The sequence below is a fragment of the Acomys minous genome (genome assembly GCF_964271855.1).
Source record: "Acomys minous genome assembly, chromosome: 8".
NCBI lineage: Eukaryota > Metazoa > Chordata > Mammalia > Rodentia > Muridae > Acomys > Acomys minous.
Genome location: NC_140489.1, coordinates 9,372,832 through 9,396,713, shown reverse-complemented (window position 1 = coordinate 9,396,713; position 23,882 = coordinate 9,372,832). Strand labels below are relative to the sequence as shown.

Below are 23,882 nucleotides of genomic sequence, written 5' to 3'. Positions count from 1 at the left end.
CTACATGCTGGGACCTGGGGTGTATTCGTCTGCACTGGTCCTAGGTGCTCATTTCAGTGCAGAGTCAGAAGCTTGGATCCAGCTTTATTTTGTGGCATGGTGCTTTGTTGGGCTTTGTGGGAGGAGAGGGCTGTCTTTGTCCTCCAGTCGTTATGGGAGTTTATTCCTGTTTATCAGTCTTGGGGATGGAGGCCAGGCCTGGACAAGTGCTCCAGCACAAGCCACACCCAGCCTAGCTGGTTCAGCCTCAGCGTTGCTTCCTCGCTTGTTCCTGAGTACTTTAGGTCTGGGTTCTCTTTACTAGAGAAATGTTTTACAGCATTTTACCTTTTAGCCTCTTCACAGGAACAGGCATTTACATAAGCTTCCGTTTTCTCACTCCTGTAGGAGAGGTTTACCCAGGACACACAGCCGCACTATATCTACTCACCTCGTGAGATGACTAGATGGGTAAGAGGAATCTTTGAGGCACTGAGACCCCTGGAGACATTGCCTGTCGAAGGCCTCATTCGCATTTGGGCACACGAAGCCCTGCGCCTCTTCCAAGACAGGTAAGGGAAGCCAAGGATCCTCTCTGGCTGCATTCTTCCCCCTGCATCCTGGGGTCCTGCCGGCTGCTGTGCGAGGCTGGCCCACCATGCTTGTGGGTGCCCAAACAGGCAGCCTAGTTTGTTCTGATTTCCGTCATGAGATTCCTTAGTATTTGCTGCTGCTGTGTGACTGGGGAGGGCATTTCATGGGCCTTTTAAACACAGGAGGCTAAGGTGTGGGGATCACTTGAATCTGAGTGTTTAAGCCTGGAAGCCCAGTGTTGTGTCTCACGCCTTTAATCCTAGCACTCAGGAGGCAGAGGCAGGTGGATTTCTGTGAGTTTTAGGCCAGCCTAGTCTCCAAAGGGAGTCCAAGACAGACAAGGCTACACAGAGAAACCCTGTCTCAATAGATAGATAGATAGATAGATAGATAGATAGATAGATAGATAGATAGAGCCTGGGTAACATAGTAGAGGTTAGAAAAAGAAAGGAACCAAATCTATCATTTCGTACATATCATGTACAATGTCGAGTGCCAGGGTTCTATGTTTAGCCTCAAAATGTCAGATTGATTAAGCTGCAGGTCCCAGAAACTGAGAGGTGGAGATGGCTCTCAGCCTCACCTCATTGCTGCTGTCCCCAGGCCTCAGTGTCTCTAACGCTTGCACTGTTCTTTTTAAAACAGGCTTGTGGAAGATGAGGAGCGGCGGTGGACTGATGAAAACATCGACATGGTTGCTTTGAAGCACTTCCCTAACATAGACAAAGAGAAAGCCATGAGCCGGCCCATCCTGTACAGCAACTGGCTGTCAAAGGTACGGAGCCCCAGCTCTTGAGAAGCTCTTCCCAGGCTTCTGTCCCCTTGATTAGAATTGTCCTCTGATCTGCAGCTCAGTGCTTGCCTTGCATGTCTGGGGCTGTGGCTTCAGCGGAGGTGCTAAGCACTTTTAGTCTTTGGGTTTGGGGCAGAAGCCCCAGGAGACACCTAGCTGGCCCAGCCTCTCACTGATGTGCTGGGTGTGGTGATCTACAGCAGGAGCAGTGGTCTCTCTCAGCTGCAGATGGTCCCCTGAGCATCACATTGCCTTTACTCCCCCCACAGTAAAAATGGGGCAGTTGTGATCGATTTGTATGAAAGCTTCTTTATGTGCATTGGTGTTTTGACTGCATGGATGTGTGTGTGAGAGTGTCTGATCCCCTGAAACTAGAGTTACAAAGAGTTGTGAGCTGCCATGTGAATGCTAGGAATTGAACCTGGGTCCTCTGGAGGAACAGTCAATGTTCCTAACCACTGAGCCATCTCCAGCCCCTGAATAAAAGCTTCTTAATGCTAGATGCTAAATGGCAGTGGCATTCGCATAGCTGTGAATTGTTCTTTTTGTGTAAAGGAGGAGGATGCTTCCCAATAACTCTTGATGCATATTTCATGCAGAGGTCCCTGCTAACATGGCATGAGTCAGAATGCCCTGTGGGGAGGCCACACTAATAACAAAAGACAGAAGGAATCTCACAGTCTAGAAAATCTCAGGTGCCCGTGAGCTGGACTGGGCTTGTAGTCAGTGGCAGACATCTTGCCTAACACATGAGACCCTGAGTTCCATGCCAGTGCTACGCAAAAACAGACGTCCTAAACACACATGTGTGGTCCAACTACTTAGGAGGCAAAGGCAGGGGGATCACTTGAGCCCAGGGAACATAATGAGCCCCATGCCAAAAAGACAAAGTATACTGAGGTTTAAAGAGCATTCCACAAGGGGTACTTCTTGTGGGAGGCTAATTGCAGCTAGAAACAGCAAAGTCACTCGAACTTTCTAGGTTCTATACTGTAGCCCATCTTTGTCATTTTCAGGAAACTCCAATGGTGTTTTTGTTTTTTTTGTTTGTTTGTTTGTTTGTTTTGTTTTTTGTTTTTACTGTTTATAGTAGTGGTTCTCAACCTTCCTAAGCTGCACCCTCATGTTGTGGTGGCCCCCAACCATTAAAATAGTTTCTGTTGTTACTTCATAACTATAATTTTGCTGTTGTTATGAATCATAATATAAATATTTGGTATGCAGGATGATCTCAGGTGACCCTGTGAAAGAGTCATGAGACCCCACCCCCAAAGGGATCGAGACCCACTGATTCCAGGGTCTCCTGAAGAGCAAGCTCTTACCACCGTAACCAGCTGTCACTAGTGTTAGGTGTGCTGTGAGCTGTGCTTGTCTGCATGTGTCCCTTCTGCACTCTTCCTGTGTCTTTACGTCCTCTTTATGCCACAGTCACTGTCTGCTGGGCTCCCCGTGTTCCTGGGTGTGCCTCGCAGCTCTGTCGTCTCCTGCTGATCTGTTCCCGGATGTCTGTCCGGAATATAGTAGCACAGGCTCTCTCACCTGCTCTTACTCATGAATATCCTTACCGTTCAACTCTTCCCTCTTCCAAATGCAACTTAGAATTTGCTTATCAGCTTTCCCCAAAAGCACCGTCAGCCACCTTTGACCTTTTGGTGGGGGCACACTGAGCCTGGGTTTGGATGAGCTGACCAGTGTGGCATGTGCTTTCTGTAGCCAGGTCTTCAGGAGGATCTGAATGTTTTCAACAGTTCTCAGTGTCTAAAGTTGCATATCTAACTGCTCAGTGGTCTCCTCTGATTTGTGTGCACGCTGCCTTTTTTTGCCCCCAAATAGGATTACATCCCAGTAGACCAAGAAGAGCTAAGAGATTACGTCAAGGCCAGGCTGAAGGTCTTCTATGAAGAAGAACTTGACGTTCCCTTGGTCTTATTCAATGAAGTACTTGACCATGTGCTCAGGATTGACAGGTAGGCTGTTGTTCCTGCGAGTCCTCTTGGCTGTGTGCTGGCTCACACTGGCCTTGTGCTGCCTTTCCCCACACCTCCACCTCAGCCTGCTGCTGAGCACTTCCCTTGTCTCTCAGACCAGCTACACTGTCCTGAACTTTAACTCCAAGAACTTTTCATCCTCCCTTAACTCTGGAGGCCTGCAACCAGTTAGCATCCTTCAACCTGTAAACTGAGTTCATCTCTCTTCTGTCGTTGGCATCTAGAGGGCAAGGCTGTGTCTTCCTGGTCTTTGAATACCTGCTAGATATGGCATGCAACAACTGCTCACCAGATGCTTTAATACACAAATTCAAGTTAAGACATAATGAAAATGTTGTAAACACCACCCTAGAAAGGTCATAGACACAAGGGTCAAGTGGGAAGTAAGGCATTCACGCCTGAAAATGTATCCCCTCTGATAATATTTCAGAATATTCCGACAACCTCAAGGTCATTTGCTTCTGATTGGTGTTAGTGGAGCTGGAAAAACCACCCTGTCTCGTTTTGTTGCCTGGATGAATGGCTTGAGCGTGTACCAGATTAAGGTGAGTGTGTGGGGCAGCCGTGGTCTCAGACATGGAGTCGTGGTTCTGCGCGTAGCTGTTGAATGAGAACGGCCTTAACTCGTGGCTGCGTCTGTAGGTCCACAGGAAGTACACAGGGGAAGACTTTGATGAAGACCTTAGGACAGTGCTGAGACGTTCCGGCTGTAAAAACGAAAAGATAGCGTTCATAATGGATGAATCCAATGTCCTAGATTCTGGGTTCCTGGAGCGAATGAATACGCTTCTGGCCAACGGAGAGGTAACGAAGCTGTGTGCTGTGATGTGTTGCTGCCTGGAGCCTCAGGAGGAGGCCAGTGAGCCACAGTGAGGCTGTTCTGTCCCCAGGTTCCGGGGCTCTTTGAAGGGGATGAGTATGCCACACTGATGACCCAGTGCAAAGAGGGGGCCCAGAAGGAAGGCCTGATGCTGGACTCGCATGAGGAGCTCTACAAGTGGTTCACCAGCCAGGTGATCCGCAACCTGCACGTGGTCTTCACCATGAACCCGTCCTCCGAGGGGCTCAAGGACCGGGCAGCCACTTCACCAGCCCTTTTCAACAGGTAATGCTGACCTTTGCCGGCTCCAGGTCTGAGGACTGAGCTTCGGTCCAAGGCAGACCTACTTTTGGGAGCCTATTTGAGACCTGGGCATCTTTTTCAGGTGTGTGCTGAATTGGTTTGGGGACTGGTCCACTGAAGCGCTCTATCAGGTTGGCAAAGAATTCACCAGCAAAATGGACCTGGAGAAGCCAAACTATATAGTGCCTGACTACATGCCCGTGGTGTACGACAAACTGCCACAGCCCCCCACACACCGGGAAGCCATTGTGAACAGCTGCGTGTTTGTTCATCAGACTCTTCACCAGGTGTGTGCGGTTTAGAGCACAACACAGAAAGCAGAGCTAAATAGATTTGAATTAGACCTTCGGGATCCGTGTGTCTGACCCTGTGCTATCAGGAAGAGCAAATACTTTTCCTCACCTCCTCATGGCATCCATTCTCGTCAGCAGTCTTTTCCTCCCTCCACACTTCCCTCTTCACCCAGGCCTTGTTCCCTTAGAGCAGGAGGCTCTGTCTCCTTGACTGGTCAGACTGGAACCAGTGAGATGGCTCAGTGGGTAAAGGTGGAAGGAGGGGACCTGACTCCTGAAAGCTGTCCTCTGACCTTCACACATGTGCCCACACCTGTTAGATACACACAATAACTCTAATTAATTAACTGGCCAGGTGGGAAAAGCTGTGCAGGCTCTGGGTGTTGGCTCTGCTGTTGTAGCCCAGGAGCCCTGTATCCTGTGTGGAGACACAGGGGCAGCTCCTTGCAGTGAATCTTCCCCGGCCTGTGCCTAGAACTGCAGTGGAAGGCGATACCCTGCTGGCCTTAGTGCTAAGCCCTTACGATAGGGCCTTTCCACAGACAAATCCAGTCTTCTGTCTGTTGAGAAGGCTTTAGGGCAGTGGCACACACCTTTAATCCCAGCACTCAGGAGGCAGAGACAAGAGGTTCTCTGTGAGTTCGAGGACAGCCAAGGCTACACAGAGACACTCTGTCTTGAAAAACCAAAAAGCTTTCAGAAACGCACTCAGAGCTGTGTGTAGCCTATCACCTACCGTTCCCACAGCCACCCCAGTTGCCCCGTTTCTGATAGAACCCAAAGCCCTCTGTCGTAGAAAGCATGTTCTTAGTCTCTGTGCCCACTGAACATGAGCAAAAAGAGCCTCCGCTCTGACTTCAGTGAACATGCCTACAATCCCAACACTCATGAGACACTAAAACAGGGTTAGGACTCAAGATGGCTCAGCGTTTACGAGCACGGGCTGCTCTTCCAGAGGACCTGGGTTCTAGTCCCAGCACCCACATGGCAGCTCACAACTCTTACTCCAGTCATAGGGGATCTAAGACCCTCTTTTGGCCTCCTGGGGTAGCTGGCATGTGCATGGTACACTGACACACATGCAGGCAAAACACCCACACATTTTTTAACTAAAACAAGCAAATGACAAAAAAATCAAGAGGATGCGTGTTCAGCCTGTGTTACATAGTAAGGCCCTGTCTCAAACAAACAGAAGACAAAACCTAGCCAATTTTAACATAGTAAATCAACTACTACTGAGCCTTTTCATGTAAAACATAGTTCTGAGCCAAGGGTGGTAGCCCACACCTGTAATCCCAGTGCTTGAGAGATAGAGGCAAGGGAACCAGGAGTTCAAGTCCAGCCTTGGCTATATAGTGAGTTAGAAGCCAGCCTGGGCTAGAGGAAACCGTACCTCAAAAAAACAATAACAAAAAAAAAACAAAAAACCAAGGGGCTGGAGAGATGGCTAAGAGCACCGCCTGCTCTTCCAAAGATCCTGAGTTCAATTCCCAGCAACCACTTGGTAGGTCACAACCATCTATAATGCAACCTGATGACCTCTTCTGGCCTACAAGCAGACAACATTGTATACTTTTTTTTTTTTTAAGATTTATTTTATTATTATGTATACAGTGCTATGCCTGCACATACACCTGCAGGCCAGAAGAGGGCATCAGATCACATTACAGATGATTGTGAGCCACCATGTGGTTGCTGGGAATTGAACTCAGGAACCTCTGGAGGAGCAGTCAGTGCCCTTAACCTCTGAGCCATCTCTCCAGCCCCAACACTGTATATTTAATAAATAAATCTTAAAGAAAAAAGAAAGAAAGAAAAGAAAAAGGAAAAACAAGACATTTCTACAGGATGGGCATTTTGTGTGCAGTCAGGCATCGGGATTTAAGGATGGTGGGTTTTGGTGCAGCCTTTTGTGAGCTGTGGATGGCCTGAGTGTTGTGACTTGTGAGGGCCAAGCCCATTCCTCCGTGTCACTGCAGTCTAGCAAGATAAGAGCTGAGGCTGAGGAGTGAAGAGTTGAACTTTGTTCTTTGAAAGGCTAACGCGCGCCTGGCAAAGCGAGGAGGCAGGACGATGGCCATCACACCTCGCCACTACCTGGACTTCATCAACCACTACGCCAACCTTTTCCATGAGAAGCGCAGCGAGCTGGAGGAGCAGCAGATGCACCTAAATGTCGGGCTCCGGAAGATCAAAGAAACTGTGGACCAGGTAGAGTAGGCGCAGCAGCCCCAGAGGACCACAGAGGACTCGCTGTGTGTCTCTGAGTGCGGTTTGGTTCCTCAGGTGGAAGAACTGCGCCGTGACTTGAGGATCAAGAGCCAAGAGCTGGAGGTAAAGAATGCAGCAGCCAATGATAAGCTGAAGAAAATGGTGAAAGACCAGCAAGAGGCTGAGAAGAAAAAGGTGCGTCTCTCTTTACTCCAAGGGCTCTAACCGGCTGGGCGGGGCATGTACAGCCTCTGTTGCCAATAGGAGACGTGGTTTGAAAGAGAAGTTTGCTGGGGTAGCAGATGTGTGTCAGCAGGCGAGGAGAGCTGTTGAAGCTCACTTAGCAAGCTCACCGTGCTTTAGCCATGTGACCTAAGCATCCTTGCTTTCTAGGTCATGAGCCAAGAAATTCAGGAGCAGCTGCACAAACAGCAGGAGGTCATCGCAGACAAGCAGATGAGTGTCAAGGAGGATCTTGATAAAGTAGAGCCTGCTGTCATTGAGGCCCAGAATGGTACGTAACTGCTGTCACCGCCTGGGCTCTTAGCTCAACTGAAGACATGGTGTGGCAGATGCTGCGCTTCCAGCTTCCTGTGAGGCTCAGTGGTGTACATTTGTGTAAGAGTTGTAAGCAAATATCTGGAGCCCTTTAAGTACGTTAGCCTATCCATCTCTCAGCTGTGCTCAGATAACATGTCTGAATTTACTGTAGCAAAACCCTTCTTATAAGAGAAAACCAGCAAGAATATGTCTGGTGACACAAACCTGTGACCACAAGTACAGTGAGGCAAGGCAGGAAGATAAGAAAATCCCTGTCTCAGAAAGTAAAACACGGCCTGAAGAGCTGTCTCAGCAGTTTAAAGCTGCTCTTGCAGAGCCCTCAGGTTCAGTTCCCAGCACCCACACGGCAGCTCATAACTACCTGTGACTCTGGTTGCAGTGGTCCAATGTCCTCTTCTGGCCTCCTCAGCACTGCACACATGTGGTGCACACACATGCCTGCAGACAAAACGCTCACACACTGGTGCATGCCTGTAATCCCAGCACTCGTGAGGCAGAGGCAGGCTGGTCGCTGTAACTTCGAGGCCAGCCTGGTCTACATTAATGAGACCTTATCTATAATGTTAATTAATAAAATAAAAATGGGCTGGATGTGGTGGCACACACCTTTAATCCCAGCACTCAGGAGGGAGAGGCAGGCTGATCACTGTGAGTTGAAGGCCAGCCTGGTCTATAAAGTGAATCCAGGATAGCCAAGGCTAACACAGAGAGACCTTGTCTTGAAAAACAACAACAACAAAAAGTTTTTAAAAATGGGCTGTGGTGTTTAGGGATAGACCACTTGCCTAATGTGCTAGCTGCTCTGGATTTCATTCTCAGCCCTGGGAGAAAAATGATGACAATGCCACTGCTTTGTTTTGTAGGGTGTCATGTTGTTGTTGTTGTTGTTGTTGTTGTTGTTGTTGTTGTTGGGTTTTCCCCAGGAATAGGTGTGTTAAGACAAGGTCTCTCGGGCTGGGCCTGATGATGCACACCTTTAATCCTAGTACTCGGGAGGCAGAGGCAGGTGGATCTCTGTGAGTTCGAGGCCAGCCTGGTCTGCAAAGCGAGTCTAGGACAGCCAAGGCTACACAGAGAAACCCTGTCTCAAAAAATAAAACCAAACAAACAAAAGACAGGGTCTCTCTGCCTCCCAGTCTGACCTTGACCTTGGGGTCCTCCTTCCTCAGCTTGTTGGGTGCTGGGGTTATAGCCTTTACCGTACATTTTCAACACTTAGTTTGGTCCTTCCTGACTTGAATTTCCTGAGGAAGTGTCACTATCTCACAGTGAATCGAGTACCCTGGCCATGGCCAGTGGTGACTGACTTGATGCTCATTACTCATTCTTCCTCTGTTCCTGAGAGGCCTATGAAGGAGCAGCACCCATGTAAGGAGGGGTGAATCTTGATTACCAGAGCCAGCTGTGTCTGATGGCCTAGTTATCACAGCATTCACCTCACACCCAAGGAGGACTAAACCACCTGTGCTTTTGAGTTTCCATGCAGAAATGGATACAAGGAAAAGTTTTCTACTAAAATTTCAGTCTTAAAAGCTCCCATTTCAGGCTGGAGAGATGGCTCAGTGGTTAAGAGCGCCGCCTGCTCTTCCTAGAGGTCCTGAGTTCAATTCCCAGCAACCACATGGTGGCTCACAACCATCTGTAATGTAATCTGATACCCTCTTCTGCAGATAAAGCACTCATATGTAATAAATAAAATAAATAAATCTTTTTTTATTTTTTAAAGCTCCCATTTCAGGGGGCTGGAGAGATGGCTCAGAGGTTAAGAGCTGTGGCTGCTCTTCCAAAGGTCCTGAGTTCAATTCCTGTCAACCATATGGTGGCTCACAACCATCTATAATAGGATCTGATGCCCTCTTCTGCTGGTGTACGTCCAGATAGAGCACTCATATGTATAAAATAAATAAATCTTTAAAAAAAAAAAAGCTGGGTGTGGTGGTGCACACCTTTAATCCCAGCACTCGGGAGGCAGAGGCAGGCGGATCGCTGTGAGTTCGAGGCCAGCCTGGTCTACAAAGCAAGTCTAGGACAGCCAAGGCTACACAGAGAAATCCTGTCTCTAAAAAAACAAACAACAACAAGAACAACTCTATTTAAGCTTATAAATGTATTGGCCACTTTTTAGAACAACCCTCATCAGACAGCTAGCCGTAAATTGTCGCAGATTAATGAGGCTTGCGCAGGCCTCAGCCTCTCTGTGGCTTGGGGTTGCTCTCGGCCTCAGAAAGCAAAAATGGAGGTTTTATCTTCTAGGAGAGCAAGTCATCTTCTCTGAAAGGTTTTCCTCTCCTATATATGTTGAGAGGGAGGGAGAGAGAGAGAATATAAATAGCCTGGTGTGGTGGCTCAGGAAGCAGAGGCAGGTGGATTTATGTGAGTTCGAGGCCAGCCTGGTCTACAGAGCAAGTACCAGGGCAGCCAGAGGGAGCTACATAGAGAGACCCTGCCTCTTAACGACCAAAACTAAATAACAAAAGAGAGAAGAACTAGCTGGTGGGAAATGTGATTCTTGAAACTGTATACCATGTTTTCCAACGAACAGCCTGCAGCTTAGGCTAGATAAGGTCAGGGTTTGAGGATTTGCGAGAGGCCTGAGTCTTCTCAGCCTTTGTCTGAGTGGAGCAGGAGCCCTTGGTGATGGTGGTTGGTCCTCACTTGGATGCTGTCTGTCTCCCCACACTCCGTCCTGCCCCACCCGTGCTGGCCAGCTGTGAAGTCCATTAAGAAGCAACACCTGGTGGAGGTGAGGTCTATGGCTAACCCTCCTGCTGCTGTGAAGCTGGCACTGGAGTCCATCTGCCTGCTGCTGGGTGAGAGCACCACGGACTGGAAGCAGATCCGCTCCATCATCATGAGAGAGAACTTCATCCCCACCATCGTCAACTTCTCAGCCGAGGAGATCAGGTGAGGCAGCTGCTGTAGCAGTTGAGAAGGTACAACTGAGTCTGGGAGGCCTGCTGTTGTCCTGTGGTAGTTTGCAGAGGCCATTTCCACGGGTCATCTCTGGCATGTCATCTACCAGCAGGGAACAAGGGTCGCACTGGTCCCACAGGTGCCGTTTGAGAATGCCTGAGAGAGAACGCCAGCATTGTCCTCTGCGTGTGCTTCTGATATCACCTCTGCCAGCCATGAGTTTCATCCTTCCAAACAGCTGTGAGCTGCAGGGCTCAGCCCTTTGCAGTACAGCAAGGGTCTTCTGTCTGTTGTACCAGAACTGGCACAGTTGCTGTGGTGAGGGGGGCAGAGCCAGAAGCTGGAGGAGCCTGTCCACAGCAGCCCTGTCACCTTCACCTAAGAACCAGGGCTCGGCCAGCATCCTCATAAGTGCAAGGCCTTTACATTTGTATCACGTGAAAACAGGTTTTTATCTGTGTATGCTTAGAAATAATTTCCTCTCTCAGTGATGCTATAAGAGAGAAGATGAAGAAAAACTACATGTCCAACCCCAGTTACAACTATGAAATCGTCAACCGGGCTTCCCTGGCTTGCGGCCCCATGGTGAAGTGGGCAGTTGCACAGGTGGGTCCCTACAGCGTCGCTGTGGGTGGGGCTGATTCCCCTGTTACTTCTTCATTTCCGTTATCTCAGCTTTGCTGCTGTGCTAATTCTCCTGGCTTTTATTGTTTGTCGTATTTGTTCGAGAGCAATTTTTGTTTTCTTTTGCTTTTCAAAACAGTGTTTCCCTATGTAACAGCCCTGTCTGTCCTGGAACTTATCCACCTGTCTCTGCCTCCCAAGTGCTGGGATTAAAGTCATGTGCCACAGGCTGGCTTCAAGGGCAATTTTATTACACGCTTAAAAGAAATCCAGTATGCAGGTTAGGTGAGCATGCCCATGGCCACCAGGAGGAAAGATGGAGAAGGTCATGCCAGTTCAGTTAGGTGAGGACTAGACAAAGCCCGCTCATTAGGAAAGGAAAAGCTCTCATCCCCAAGGACGACGGGAGTGACCTGAGGAGAGAGCCCAAAAAGCCAGTTCTCACATTGGGGAGGGAGGCGGTGATACGTGGGCATGTGGGGTCAGAGGGCAGCATGTGACTCCACCTCTCTTCTGTCTTTACATGGGTTCTGAGGACCAAACTCTGGTCTCAGGTTTGCTTGAGCTGTCTTGCTAGCTCAAGGGTTAGGGGTTTGGTTTAAATTAGTTTGGAGTTTTTGTTTTTAAGGTTCATTTTTATTTTGTAGCTGTGGGTGTTTGCACTTGAATGCAAGTGACTGAGGAGTCCAGAAAAGGGCTCAGATTTCCTGACGCTGGAGTACAGGAAACTGGGAAACACTCTGTGAGTCTTCTGTGAGAGGACATGCTCTTACTGCTAAGCCATTCCTCTAGCCCCTGGATTTGGCTTTTGAGAGAATCGCCTTTTATATCCCAGGCTACTTCAGCCTCCCACATGCCAGGGTTCACAAGCCCAGCCCACCTTCCCTAGCTCACTTTTGATTGGCTATACTAAGCCATGGACTTCATTATGGCATTTTTCACAAATTCATGTCTCGTGCCTTGTTCCCATCACTTAGCGTCACACCTGTGCCTTGCCCTTCCCAGCTGAACTACGCAGACATGTTAAAGCGAGTGGAGCCCCTGAGGAACGAGCTGCAGAAACTGGAAGATGATGCCAAGGACAACCAGCAGAAAGCCAATGAGGTGGAACAGATGATCCGGGATCTGGAGGCCAGCATCGCCCGCTACAAGGAGGAGTATGCTGTCCTCATCTCCGAGGCTCAGGCCATCAAGGCAGACCTGGCAGCTGTCGAAGCCAAAGTAAGCCTTGCCCCCACCCCAAGGTTCTCTGAACTCTGAGTTACCTAAAAGGTCCTCATGGCCACCCTGGCAGGAGCCAAGATTAACAGTGTTGACTCACACACTGTAGGTCTTGGTGAGATAATGAAGCACTGTGTGTGTGTGTGTGTGTGCGCGCGCGCGCACGCGCGCGCCCTGAGTTTGCGCTAAGTACATTTACTTTCACTCCTTTCAAGTTCTTTAAATAAGCCCCCAGTCCACGCCTTTAATCCAGCACTCTGGAGGCAGAGGCAGGTGGATCACTGTGAGTTTGAGGCCAGCCTGGTCTATAAAAGCAAATCCAGGATAGTCAGGACTGTTACACAAAGAACTCTGTCTCAAAAAACCTAAAATAAATAAATAGGCTACCAGTCTGCCTCCCGGTCTGGCCATGCCCAACTGTTCCTCATTTAAGGAAAATCCCAGAATGTGCAGATCTCTCAAGGTGGAACGTCTGTGCTCTGCCCTTGGCTTGTGCTATGAAGGGACCCCACTCCCACCTCTCCAGGCCTCTGGACAGCCTGCGTCTGCTTCTACTCCTCCCTAGATCCTGCACAGCACATAGATACCTTTTTTCATTAATTTAGGGACCATATGTGCATGCATGGCACATACATGTAGAAGCCAAAGGACACTGTTGTGAAGTTGGTCCTCCTTCCATGTTAGGTCACAGGATGGAACTCTGGCCATCCGGCCTGGTGGCCTGAGCCTTTACCCACTAGGCCAGCTCACTGGCCCACAGATGAATTCCTTTGTAGCATTCAGTGTTTCTAAACATGTCGTGTGATTTTCTTTCCTCCCTTAGGTAAACCGGAGCACAGCGCTTCTGAAGAGTTTATCTGCTGAGAGGGAACGCTGGGAAAAGACAAGCGAAACTTTCAAAAACCAGATGTCTACTATTGCTGGGGACTGCCTCCTGTCGGCAGCGTTTATCGCCTATGCAGGTTACTTTGACCAGCAGATGCGTCAGAACCTGTTCACCACCTGGTCTCATCATTTACAGCAGGCCAACATCCAGGTAACAGGCGCTGCAAAGAGATAGTGAACCTGGGCCCGCGCCAGCCAGCATTGAGCACGCTGTGACCAAATCCTAACCTACAGTCACAGCAGCCTCCCTTCCATTTCAGTTCCGCACAGACATCGCACGGACAGAGTATCTCTCCAATGCTGACGAGCGCCTCCGCTGGCAGGCCAGCTCCCTACCCGCTGATGACCTGTGCACAGAAAACGCCATCATGCTAAAGCGATTCAATAGGTATGCTTTCGGGCCCGAGGTGCATGTAGAGATGGGTACAGTCATCCCGTTTAGTTGTTTTCAAAATACCTTGTTGGAAAAGACATGTGGGGAGGCAGGACTAAGAGGTCAGTGTTCATTTTTACATCTTGATTGAATTCTGCTTATTGAATTCAGGAAATAACTTGATTTACATCATGTCTATTTGCGAATCCAGAAATGTCTAGAGATTGCCTGTACGGAGTGATGGGTTCTTCCTACCCGATCAGGAAGGAGGCTGCCTTTCCTGCTGGACCTTTTACTCACTCTCGTGTCGCCTCTCCTCAGGTACCCGCTGATCATTGACCCCTCCGGGCAGGCCACAGAATTCATCATGAATGAATACAAGGATCGGAAGATCACAAGGACCAGCTTCTTAGATGATGCCTTCCGGAAGAATCTGGAGAGTGCTCTGAGATTTGGCAACCCCCTTCTCGTCCAGGTTTGTGTCTGTTTAGATTTGCCCCATTAGGGACACCGTGACCTGTAGTAAATAGCACAAACACCGTGATGGTATTTGGACTTGGTTAGATGTGGTTTGATACTGAAACAAGAATAAAGCTTTGAGATTGTGTTTCAAAACTTAAGTCCCCAGCTGGGCGTGGTAGTGCTCAAACTTTTCATCCCAGAGCTCAGGAGCAAAGGCAAAAAAAGATGGCAGAGTTTGAGGCCAGCCTGGCCTACACAGAGTGCTCCACACAGTCAGGACTACTTAGAAAGATTCTTTCTCAAAACCAGCTGCCAGGTGGTGGTGGCACACACACACCTTTAGGAAGCAGAGGTTGGCAAGTGTTTCAGTTTGAGGCCAGCCTGGTCTATAGAGTGACCAGCCAGGACAGCCAGGGCTACACAGAGAAACCCTGTCTTGGAAACCCTGGAGTCAGGGGATCTGAGGTCTTCAGTGTGAGTTGATAAACCGTGTGGCTAGCGCATCTCTGAGCTGGGTCTCGGTTGCTGCTGGGGTGGAACCCAGACCTCACATCAAGACAAGTGCTCTGCCACTCAGGCATGGTCATGCCCCACTCCTAAGAATTTCCTTAAAAAGGCAAAACTACCTCCGCCGTTACAGCTTCCTCAAAGGTAGAACCCATGGGCGTGTCCCGGTGGCTTGTGGGTGTGCACTGGCCCAGATAGTAAACCGCTGTCTGCCTCTGTGTGTGCTTATGCCCTCCACAGGATGTGGAAAGCTACGATCCAGTCTTGAATCCAGTACTGAACCGTGAAGTTCGGCGAACAGGAGGGAGAGTGCTGATTACCCTTGGTGACCAAGACATAGACCTGTCCCCATCATTTGTCATCTTCCTGTCTACTCGAGACCCAACAGTAAGCAGTGGGACTCTAATAGGCCATGTGATGATGGTGTTCAGAGTGGAGTGAGCCCACCAGTCTGTCGTCTTCTCTGACAGGTGGAGTTCCCACCAGACCTCTGCTCCCGGGTCACCTTCGTGAACTTCACGGTCACCCGCAGCAGTTTGCAGAGCCAGTGTCTCAATGAAGTGCTTAAAGCAGAGAGGCCTGACGTGGATGAGAAGCGCTCTGACCTCCTGAAGCTGCAAGGTGCAGTTCTGGTCCTCGGCTTCGCAGTGGTGGGTGGGCAGCGGCCGAGCTCTGAAGGGAGAGGGGATGCCGATCCCCCGTGGCAGGGTGTCACAAACCTGTCTTGTCGTTTAGGGGAATTTCAGCTTCGTCTCCGGCAGCTCGAGAAGTCTCTGCTGCAAGCTCTGAATGAGGTAAAAGGACGCATCCTGGATGACGACACCATCATAACCACCCTGGAGAATCTCAAGCGGGAAGCCGCCGAGGTCACCAGAAAAGTAGAGGAGACAGACATTGTCATGCAGGAGGTGGAGACTGTGTCCCAACAGTACCTGCCATTGTCCACTGCGTGCAGCAGCATCTACTTCACTATGGAGTCCCTGAAGCAGGTGAGGCCATTGGCACAGCAGCGCTGGCCCCTAACTGTGGCCTGAGGCACACCCTGACGTTACGTGGCTGTCTTCCAGGTTCACTTCCTGTATCAGTACTCGCTGCAGTTCTTCCTTGACATCTACCACAACGTGCTGTATGAGAACCCGAACCTCAAGGGCGCCACTGACCATACCCAGCGCCTCTCCGTCATCACCAAGGACCTCTTCCAGGTAGAGGGCAAAGCGTGCCTCTGTCTAGGGGGGACAGAAGTACAGCCTCCAGAACACCAACCTTTGCCTCTTGGTCCCCAGGTGGCATTTAACCGAGTGGCTCGAGGCATGCTGCACCAGGACCACATCACCTTTGCCATGCTGCTGGCGAGAATTAAGCTGAAAGGCACCCTGGGGTGAGGCTGGCTGCTCAGTACTGATGAGGCTCTGCAGGTCCTCCTAGCATGCACTCTCCTTTCTGTGAACCACAGCTGTTGTCATAGTTGCTATATAAAGAAACATGCCTGTAATCCCGGCACTTGGGAGGCAGAGGCAGGAGGCAGAGTTTGAGGTCAGCCTGGTCTGCAAAGCGAGTCCAGGATAGCCAAAGCTACACAGAGAAACCATCTTGAAAAATGAGAGAGAGAGATGGGGGGGGCAGGGGAGGGGAGACAGACAGACAGACAGGCACACACGCACACATCTACCTGACCGGCCTCCCTTTCCCCCCTGCAGGGAGCCCACCTATGACGCCGAGTTCCAGCACTTCCTCAGAGGGAAGGAGATTGTGTTGAGCGCTGGATCCACCCCCAAAATCCAGGGCCTGACTGTGGAGCAGGCAGAAGCTGTGGTGAGGTTGAGTTGTCTGCCAGCCTTTAAAGATCTGATTGCCAAGGTTCAGGCAGATGAGGTAATTGCCCTTTCAAGCGACCAATTGCGTTTTCAGTTGGCTAGTGAAATGTCAGTGAGCAGCTTGCTGATTCTGTGTGACTACGTGTGCTTGTGTCAGAGCCAGGCTAACACCTGCCCTTAAACATCTATTCATTCGATAGAGCAATGCCCTGAGCTACATGCCAGCACCCCACACCAGATGATTTCTGTCCTGTGGTAACACTTTCCCTGTTGTCTCTACAGCAGTTTGGCATTTGGCTGGATAGTAGCTCACCAGAGCAGACCGTGCCATACCTCTGGAGCGAGGAAACACCTACAAGTGAGTCAAATGCAGATCCCTGCTGTCCTCTTTCTGGGCCTGAATATAAAGTTGGGTGTGATGTTCCCCAGAGAATTATTTTAGCATCAGGGCTTGTTAGGAAGCCAGGCCAGAATGGTGATGTGCCCTGAGTCAGGAGACTGTGGGAAGACAGGTCATGGCCTGCCTAAGCTGCATAATGAGATTTTTGTTTCAAAACAAAATTGCTAGGCATAGTGGCACACACTGGTAATCTCAGCACTCAGGAGGCAGAGGCAGATGGATCTCCATAGGCTCGAGGCCAGCCTGGTCTACAAAATGAGTCCAGGACAGCCAAGGCTACACAGAGAAACCCTGTCTGGAAAAAAAACAAAAACAAAAACTAAAATTGCCATTTTAGGAAACGTTATTTAGGGAGATGGCTCCTAAGTAGTAGTTGTCTGAGAAATAAGAGGATCAGATTTCTCATTCCTCCCTCATCATCATTAGTGACCCTACGAGGATAGAGGCGGCTAGGGACAGAACTCAGTGATAGAATTCTTACCTAGCAGGCGTAAGGCCCTGGGGTTTGGTTCACCTTACTGGGGTGTGAGGGATGCGAAACAAAACATGAACAGGGATTGTCTTTAATTGTGCCACAAAGACTCATGAGTGCATCAGACCTGGCAGTGGGCAGCAGCATGTGATCTCAGGGACCCACAGGCATAGGGGCACTACTGCACTTAACTGGCCACTGTTCTGTTTTCCCAGTGAAGACTCAGTGGTCTGCAACCAACAGGTCATTTGTAGTTTCAGAGTCAGTGAGGACCAGCAAGATGGTTCAGCAGGTGAAGACCTGAGCTCCATCCGTGTGACCCATGTGTTAAGAGAGAGCCAACCCCACCAGCTGCTCTGACCTCCACACTCCCACACACAACATCCAATCCACAAAGGGCGTGCCTGTGGCAGCCACATATACATACACACACATACAAAAATACAGATTTTCCCCCAGGGCAACTAAGGGCTCCATAGAGAGAGGCCTTGTCTCAAAAAATAGAAAGTTTTATTTTTGCTAATCATGATATAGCACATGCCTTTGATGCCAGCACTAAGGAAGCAAAGGCATGTAGGTCTCAGAGTTTAAGGCTAGCCTAATTTAGTGTGAGTTCAAGGCTACCCAGGGCTACACAGTGAGATCCTGTCTCAAAAAAAAATGTTTTTTAAAGCAACAGATGCTGGGGGCTAGGGAGATGGCTTAGTGTGTAAACGTGTGTGCCACTCAAGACAGACAACTGAATTTGGATCCCCAAAGCCTACACACACAATAGTGCAACCCATGAGGAGATGGGAGGCAGAAGCAGAGGGAACAGGGCTCCTCAGGCCAGCCTTGGTCACGGTGGTAAAGACACACCCTGTCAAAAGGTGAGGAGTGACACAGGAGCTTGTCCTCTGACCTCCCCATACGCCCTTCCATGTGCGCGCACACATGGCAGCTACGGCAGCCACACACCTGTAATCCCAGCGCCATGGAGGAAGAGGCTGGAGGACGCTGAGTTCTAGGCTGGCCTGGGAATAGTCTCTGGAAAGGCAGTGAAGTCACGCCTAGGGATAACATCTGCTCGCCAGGCTCCTAAAGTGACAGCAGGACAAAGGCAGACGCTCCTTGGGCCCAGGAGAACCAGTAGGCTGTGCGCTTGGTGGACTGTGCTTGGCCGAGCCAGTGCTGCGGGTGGAGAGGCTGTGCCCCTTACTCACACTTGCCACACCTCGTTTCAGCTCCCATCGGGCAGGCCATCCACCGCCTACTCCTGATTCAAGCTTTCCGGCCTGACCGCCTGCTGGCCATGGCCCACATGTTTGTGTCCACGAACCTCGGGGAGTCCTTCATGTCCATCATGGAGCAGCCGCTTGACCTCACCCACATTGTGGGCACAGAGGTAACGACCCAGTGCCCCGTGCTGGCTCCCCAGAGCCCCGTCCGCAGTTGCATCAGCAGCTGGCCACAGCCCAGGCCTGCTGCTGCTTGTATGCAGTCCTCCCTCAGCCTTTCTCCTGACCGGTCCTGTGGTACAGCTCATCATCTTGCGTTTACAGGTGAAGCCAAACACACCTGTCCTGATGTGCTCTGTGCCTGGGTATGATGCCAGTGGGCATGTTGAGGATCTCGCAGCGGAGCAGAACACACAGATCACTTCCATTGCCATTGGTAAGGAAGGGCACGTGCCACTCCTGTGGATATGTGGCAGCCTTGAAGCGTGAGGCTGCCTGCTGTTGCTCACGCCCGCCTCTGTGTCCCAGGCTCAGCGGAAGGCTTTAACCAAGCAGACAAGGCCATCAACACCGCCGTGAAGTCAGGCAGGTGGGTGATGCTGAAGAACGTGCACCTGGCCCCGGGGTGGCTGATGCAGCTGGAGAAGAAGCTGCACTCCCTGCAGCCACACGCCTGCTTCCGGCTCTTCCTCACCATGGAGATCAACCCCAAGGTGAGCGCAGAGGGTGGAGCCCCTGGTGCTGCTGCCTTTTACTGTGAGTGGTGTGCACGCAGTCGAACTGCCTGTGTCAAAACTGAGGGGTCAGCGGGCTGTGGTGGCACATGTCCGCAACCCCACAACTTGGGATGTTGGGACAGGAGGATTGCCTTGAACTTGAGGTCAGCCACACCTTGTCATCCCCCCACCCCCAAAATAAAAGCAGACATCACAGAGGCTCCTTCTCCTCAGGTGCCGGTGAACCTGCTCCGTGCAGGTCGAATCTTTGTATTTGAGCCACCACCTGGGGTGAAAGCCAACATGCTGAGGACGTTCAGCAGCATCCCTGTCTCTCGGATATGCAAGGTAGGACATGCCCGCCCATAAACCCAAGGCTGGTGCCTCCCTGAGCACCCCCGGGAAGGTACAAGAGGGAGGCACAGATTCCAGGTGAGCAGGTGCACCCAGCATCTGTGACCCAGAGTGCAGAGCACGCACGGCCCCTTGCAGCCATGAGCACAGGTGCTTCCGCAAGGACCTCTTTCAGTTCTGCTCTGCTTGGTGCAAACCCACTGAGTCCACGTTTTTAGAAAGCCTGTCTTCTAGAAACCTGTCTAGACTCCGGTGCTGTTGTGTGGGTCCTCGTCTATAGAAACCTAGGTACTTGGCTCAGCCCTGCTCCTCAGTTCTGCTCTGAGCTGCAGGTCAGGTGTCTGAGGGGTGAGGGTGTGGCTGGCTCTGCAGATCATTGCTTCTGAAACAGGGTCTAGCTTCCTTAGACAGACATGGGCTCTCTGACTCTGTCATTTTCATCATCTAGTCTCCGAATGAACGTGCCCGCTTGTATTTCCTGCTGGCTTGGTTCCATGCCATCATCCAAGAGCGCCTGCGCTATGCTCCCCTGGGGTGGTCAAAGAAATACGAATTTGGAGAATCTGACCTTCGATCAGCTTGTGACACGGTGGACACATGGCTAGATGACACAGCCAAGGCAAGTAGGCTGTACCATACCCAAGACACCAGCGCACTTAGAGGAAACCATGCTTAGGCACCTCACATGTGACGCCGGAGGACAAGGGAGCTGAGTCAAGGGAGCGCTAACATTCTGTAGCAGCCAGAACCTAACAGTGTGGCACAAAGTCAGCCCCTCTAGAGTACACATGTAACCCAGCCTCTCCCCTCCCCAGGGCCGGCAGAACATCTCACCGGATAAGATCCCGTGGTCTGCCCTTAAGACCTTGATGGCCCAGTCCATCTACGGTGGGCGAGTGGACAATGAGTTTGACCAGCGCCTGCTCAATACCTTCCTGGAGCGCCTGTTTACCACCCGGAGTTTCGATAGTGAATTCAAGCTGGCGTGCAAGGTTGACGGGCACAAGGACATTCAGATGCCTGATGGGATCAGGTGTGGCTGCTGTGGCTGGTATGGTGGGTGGGGAGCCACAGTCCGCCCTTGACTTACTCCAGATGTCCTGCTTTCTCAGGCGAGAAGAGTTTGTGCAGTGGGTAGAGTTGCTGCCCGACGCCCAGACGCCCTCATGGCTGGGCCTGCCCAACAATGCTGAGAGGGTCCTGCTTACCACCCAAGGTGGGTAGTAAGTCTCCTGGCTCCTCTGGAGCCGTGCCCACCCTGAGCCTGCTGGGAGGCTTGTTCACTTCTGCTGCCTTTCACAGTTGTGCACCAGGGAGCCCTAAAAAGGTTTAAGGGCTGGAAGCACTGCTAGGGTCTTGGTGCTACAAGGTGGAAAAATCGAGTTCAGCCTCACATCTACACAATATGCCCTCAGCTGAGGCCATGCCTCACATAGCACAACAGCCGTGTATTAAGCCCCAGGCACTCTTCCATAATGTTCTAAAACCATATTTCCAGCAGGTTTTGTGGCTCACACCGGTGGTAGCTCTAAGCTAAGCTGGATGACACGAGCCCTCTTTAAAAGCAGAGCAGGCGAGACCATTAAGCAGCAACCGCATAGTGCAGCCTGTTTCCCTCGTCCTTCTGCTCTACTCTGATGTCTAGGCAAGGTCCGAGGTGGGTGGTTCCCAGCTGCCTCCCACTCCTGGGAGAACACTCTAGAAGCCTGGGAGGTGCTTATGGGAAGAGGTGACCTTCAGTCACAGCTGGACACGGGCACTTGAATGAGCAGAGTTCAGAGGCGTCTCTGGTGCCATCACAGTCGCCCTCATGGCAGGTTCTACGTTCATATTGAGTGTGTGGCTTCTGAGGCCCATGGCTCTGTGGGCAGGCTGGGAGCAGCTGGTTCTGCCTTAATAGCCCTGTGATGGGCTTGGGCCAGTTGTGCCGTGGTCTGTGCTCTAGATGTGTGGCACCAAGTGCAGCCTCCAGGCTGCTGTGATAATTTAATGGTAACAGGCCTCTGTCTTCATTGACGTCGTCTTCTTCCCTGACTGCCTCCTGCCCCGTGACCGGCCTAGGCGTGGACATGATCAGTAAGATGTTGAAGATGCAGATGCTGGAGGACGAGGATGACCTGGCCTACGCAGAGACGGAGAAGAAGACCAGGACGGACTCCACATCCGATGGGCGTCCAGCCTGGATGAGGACGCTGCACACCACGGCCTCTAACTGGCTGCACCTCATCCCACAGACGTTGAGCCCGCTTAAGCGCACCGTGGAGAACATCAAGGTAGCTGGGCTGGAGTCAGTCCTCATCCCCAATCTTGAGCAAGAGGAGTGCCACCCTGCTTCAGCTGTTCTAGAACAGTCTGTGGTCTAAGAGCTGGAGGGCAGAGGTGGCCACTCTTCATAATCAGACCAGGCCATGCCCCCCCCCCCCCCCCCCCCCCCCCCCCGGCTACCTCCAGAAAAGCCTGGTTCAAAGGCTCTGCTGGCCATGTGGCTGGCTTCTGTCCAGACTTCCTGTCTTCAGCCCTCTCCTCTTTGCTTTTAGGATCCTCTGTTCCGGTTCTTTGAGAGAGAAGTGAAAATGGGAGCCAAGTTACTCCAAGATGTGCGCCAGGACCTTGCTGATGTCGTTCAAGTGTGTGAGGGGAAAAAGAAGCAGACAAACTACCTTCGGACTCTGATCAACGAGCTGGTGAAAGGTACCAAGGGATGCGGGCATAGGGCGGGGCCACCACTTAGCCGGCCCACGCCCCGTGCGTAGACACACTGCAGCTCCCGGGCCTCGCATACATCATTTCCAGACTTCCTCAGTAATTGGAGGGGGTCTTAGAACAGACCCTGGTTTTCCCTGGGCTTACCGAAAGTTTTTGTGCAGCATCTGTGACTTTAAGGGATAATGCAGTGAAGGGGACACACGACAAGCAGGAGCAGGGAAGGAGGGCCCAGGCAAGTGACACAGGGAAGAGTGTGTGCCTGCAGTGGCGGCCTCTAGGCGAGCACCCCACACAACCCTGGCAACCATGCCCTGGGCCTTGCAGGATGTGGACAGGCACCAGGCACAGCCAGGAAGGAGGACTGTGCTGCGCAGGTGCTGGCAGCCTGAGCCACTTCCGCTGCAGGGGAGTTGGTAGAGCGGATGCTGAGACCTGGGTCCCCGTCCCTTGCTGCAGGGATCTTGCCTCGGAGCTGGTCCCATTACACGGTGCCTGCGGGCATGACCGTGATCCAGTGGGTGGCCGACTTCAGCGAGAGGATCAAACAGCTGCAGAACATCTCCCAGGCGGCGGCGGCGGGTGGTGCCAAGGAACTAAAGGTGGGCAGGGTGACCTGGGAAGTCACCGAGGCTCCTGGGGTCCTGGACCTGGGTGGAGAAGTGTCCGTGCCTGACCTCTCCTTTTCCTGGGGGCCGCTATTTCTACAGAACATCCATGTGTGCCTGGGTGGCCTGTTTGTGCCTGAGGCCTACATCACTGCCACCAGACAGTATGTGGCACAAGCCAACAGCTGGTCCCTGGAGGAACTTACCCTGGAAGTCAATGTCACCGCCTCGCAGAGTGCCACGCTTGATGCCTGCAGCTTCGGGGTCACAGGTGAGCCGGAGTCTGCGCTCTGGGTGTGGCCCCTCTCTGAAGCCTGTTTCCACATGAATGTGGTGCAGGTGGCCCCGCGGGGCCTGAGGATGCCCTGTGCGCAGGGCTGGGTGGCTGTGGGCCTCTTCCACTCCGGTCTCTACATCTCCTCACAGGTCTGAAGCTTCAAGGGGCTACGTGCAACAACAGCAAGTTGTCGCTTTCCAATGCCATCTCCACGGTCCTCCCGCTAACACAGCTGCGCTGGGTGAAGCAAACCAATGCTGAGAAGAAGGCCAATGTGGTAAGTGCCATCTGCCCTGTGCCATCTGCCTGTGCCATGCCTGCAGCTCTACCAGCCCTGGACCCCTGTGGGAGCTGTCCCCAGAGCTGGTCCACAGCAAGTCCCTCTGTCTGCCTCACAGGTGACCTTACCTGTCTACCTGAACTTCACCCGGGCAGACCTTATCTTCACCGTGGACTTTGAAATTGCTACCAAGGAAGATCCTCGAAGCTTCTATGAGCGTGGAGTTGCAGTTCTGTGCACTGAGTAAAGCTAGACTTCTCTCAAATCCTTTCTGTAACAGTAAAACCCAATATTTAACATTCATTCATCCTTAGACAATGGAGGTTGATGGACTTGGACTTGTGGAAGGAAAGTGGTTGGTTTGCGTTGGCGGAAGTGAAAGGTGCTGCTGTGGTTGGCAACAGTGGATTGGAAAGGCGAAAGCATGTGTTTTTAGAGGGTTGGCGAATGGCTCGTTTTATTAAATAAAACACTAAGCATGACAGGCTCTCACCTCTTGCCGCTCTGCTCAGTC

General features: G+C 51.4%; 1 protein-coding gene across 1 annotated transcript in view; it reads left to right on the top strand.

The window, feature by feature from the left end:
* DYNC1H1 (dynein cytoplasmic 1 heavy chain 1) overlaps nucleotides 1–23,855 on the top strand; it is a 65,995-nt gene extending 42,140 nt beyond the window's left edge. Inside the window, exons 42-77 of the mRNA XM_084793468.1 lie at nucleotides 388–551; nucleotides 1,219–1,348; nucleotides 3,200–3,333; nucleotides 3,785–3,899; nucleotides 3,997–4,158; nucleotides 4,245–4,459; nucleotides 4,560–4,764; nucleotides 6,808–6,981; nucleotides 7,057–7,176; nucleotides 7,375–7,495; nucleotides 10,251–10,446; nucleotides 10,944–11,061; nucleotides 12,085–12,300; nucleotides 13,124–13,336; nucleotides 13,446–13,573; nucleotides 13,880–14,033; nucleotides 14,768–14,914; nucleotides 14,998–15,148; nucleotides 15,263–15,516; nucleotides 15,595–15,729; nucleotides 15,811–15,905; nucleotides 16,225–16,399; nucleotides 16,624–16,699; nucleotides 18,437–18,597; nucleotides 18,755–18,866; nucleotides 18,959–19,143; nucleotides 19,381–19,494; nucleotides 19,949–20,119; nucleotides 20,316–20,533; nucleotides 20,613–20,716; nucleotides 21,562–21,773; nucleotides 22,038–22,191; nucleotides 22,663–22,805; nucleotides 22,914–23,082; nucleotides 23,238–23,365; nucleotides 23,487–23,855. Coding sequence (XP_084649594.1) covers nucleotides 388–551; nucleotides 1,219–1,348; nucleotides 3,200–3,333; nucleotides 3,785–3,899; nucleotides 3,997–4,158; nucleotides 4,245–4,459; nucleotides 4,560–4,764; nucleotides 6,808–6,981; nucleotides 7,057–7,176; nucleotides 7,375–7,495; nucleotides 10,251–10,446; nucleotides 10,944–11,061; nucleotides 12,085–12,300; nucleotides 13,124–13,336; nucleotides 13,446–13,573; nucleotides 13,880–14,033; nucleotides 14,768–14,914; nucleotides 14,998–15,148; nucleotides 15,263–15,516; nucleotides 15,595–15,729; nucleotides 15,811–15,905; nucleotides 16,225–16,399; nucleotides 16,624–16,699; nucleotides 18,437–18,597; nucleotides 18,755–18,866; nucleotides 18,959–19,143; nucleotides 19,381–19,494; nucleotides 19,949–20,119; nucleotides 20,316–20,533; nucleotides 20,613–20,716; nucleotides 21,562–21,773; nucleotides 22,038–22,191; nucleotides 22,663–22,805; nucleotides 22,914–23,082; nucleotides 23,238–23,365; nucleotides 23,487–23,615 — 5,598 coding nt within the window. The 3' untranslated portion in view covers nucleotides 23,616–23,855. The remainder of the gene's footprint in view (nucleotides 1–387; nucleotides 552–1,218; nucleotides 1,349–3,199; nucleotides 3,334–3,784; nucleotides 3,900–3,996; nucleotides 4,159–4,244; nucleotides 4,460–4,559; nucleotides 4,765–6,807; nucleotides 6,982–7,056; nucleotides 7,177–7,374; nucleotides 7,496–10,250; nucleotides 10,447–10,943; nucleotides 11,062–12,084; nucleotides 12,301–13,123; nucleotides 13,337–13,445; nucleotides 13,574–13,879; nucleotides 14,034–14,767; nucleotides 14,915–14,997; nucleotides 15,149–15,262; nucleotides 15,517–15,594; nucleotides 15,730–15,810; nucleotides 15,906–16,224; nucleotides 16,400–16,623; nucleotides 16,700–18,436; nucleotides 18,598–18,754; nucleotides 18,867–18,958; nucleotides 19,144–19,380; nucleotides 19,495–19,948; nucleotides 20,120–20,315; nucleotides 20,534–20,612; nucleotides 20,717–21,561; nucleotides 21,774–22,037; nucleotides 22,192–22,662; nucleotides 22,806–22,913; nucleotides 23,083–23,237; nucleotides 23,366–23,486) is intronic.
* Nucleotides 23,856–23,882: the final 27 nt, after the last annotated feature.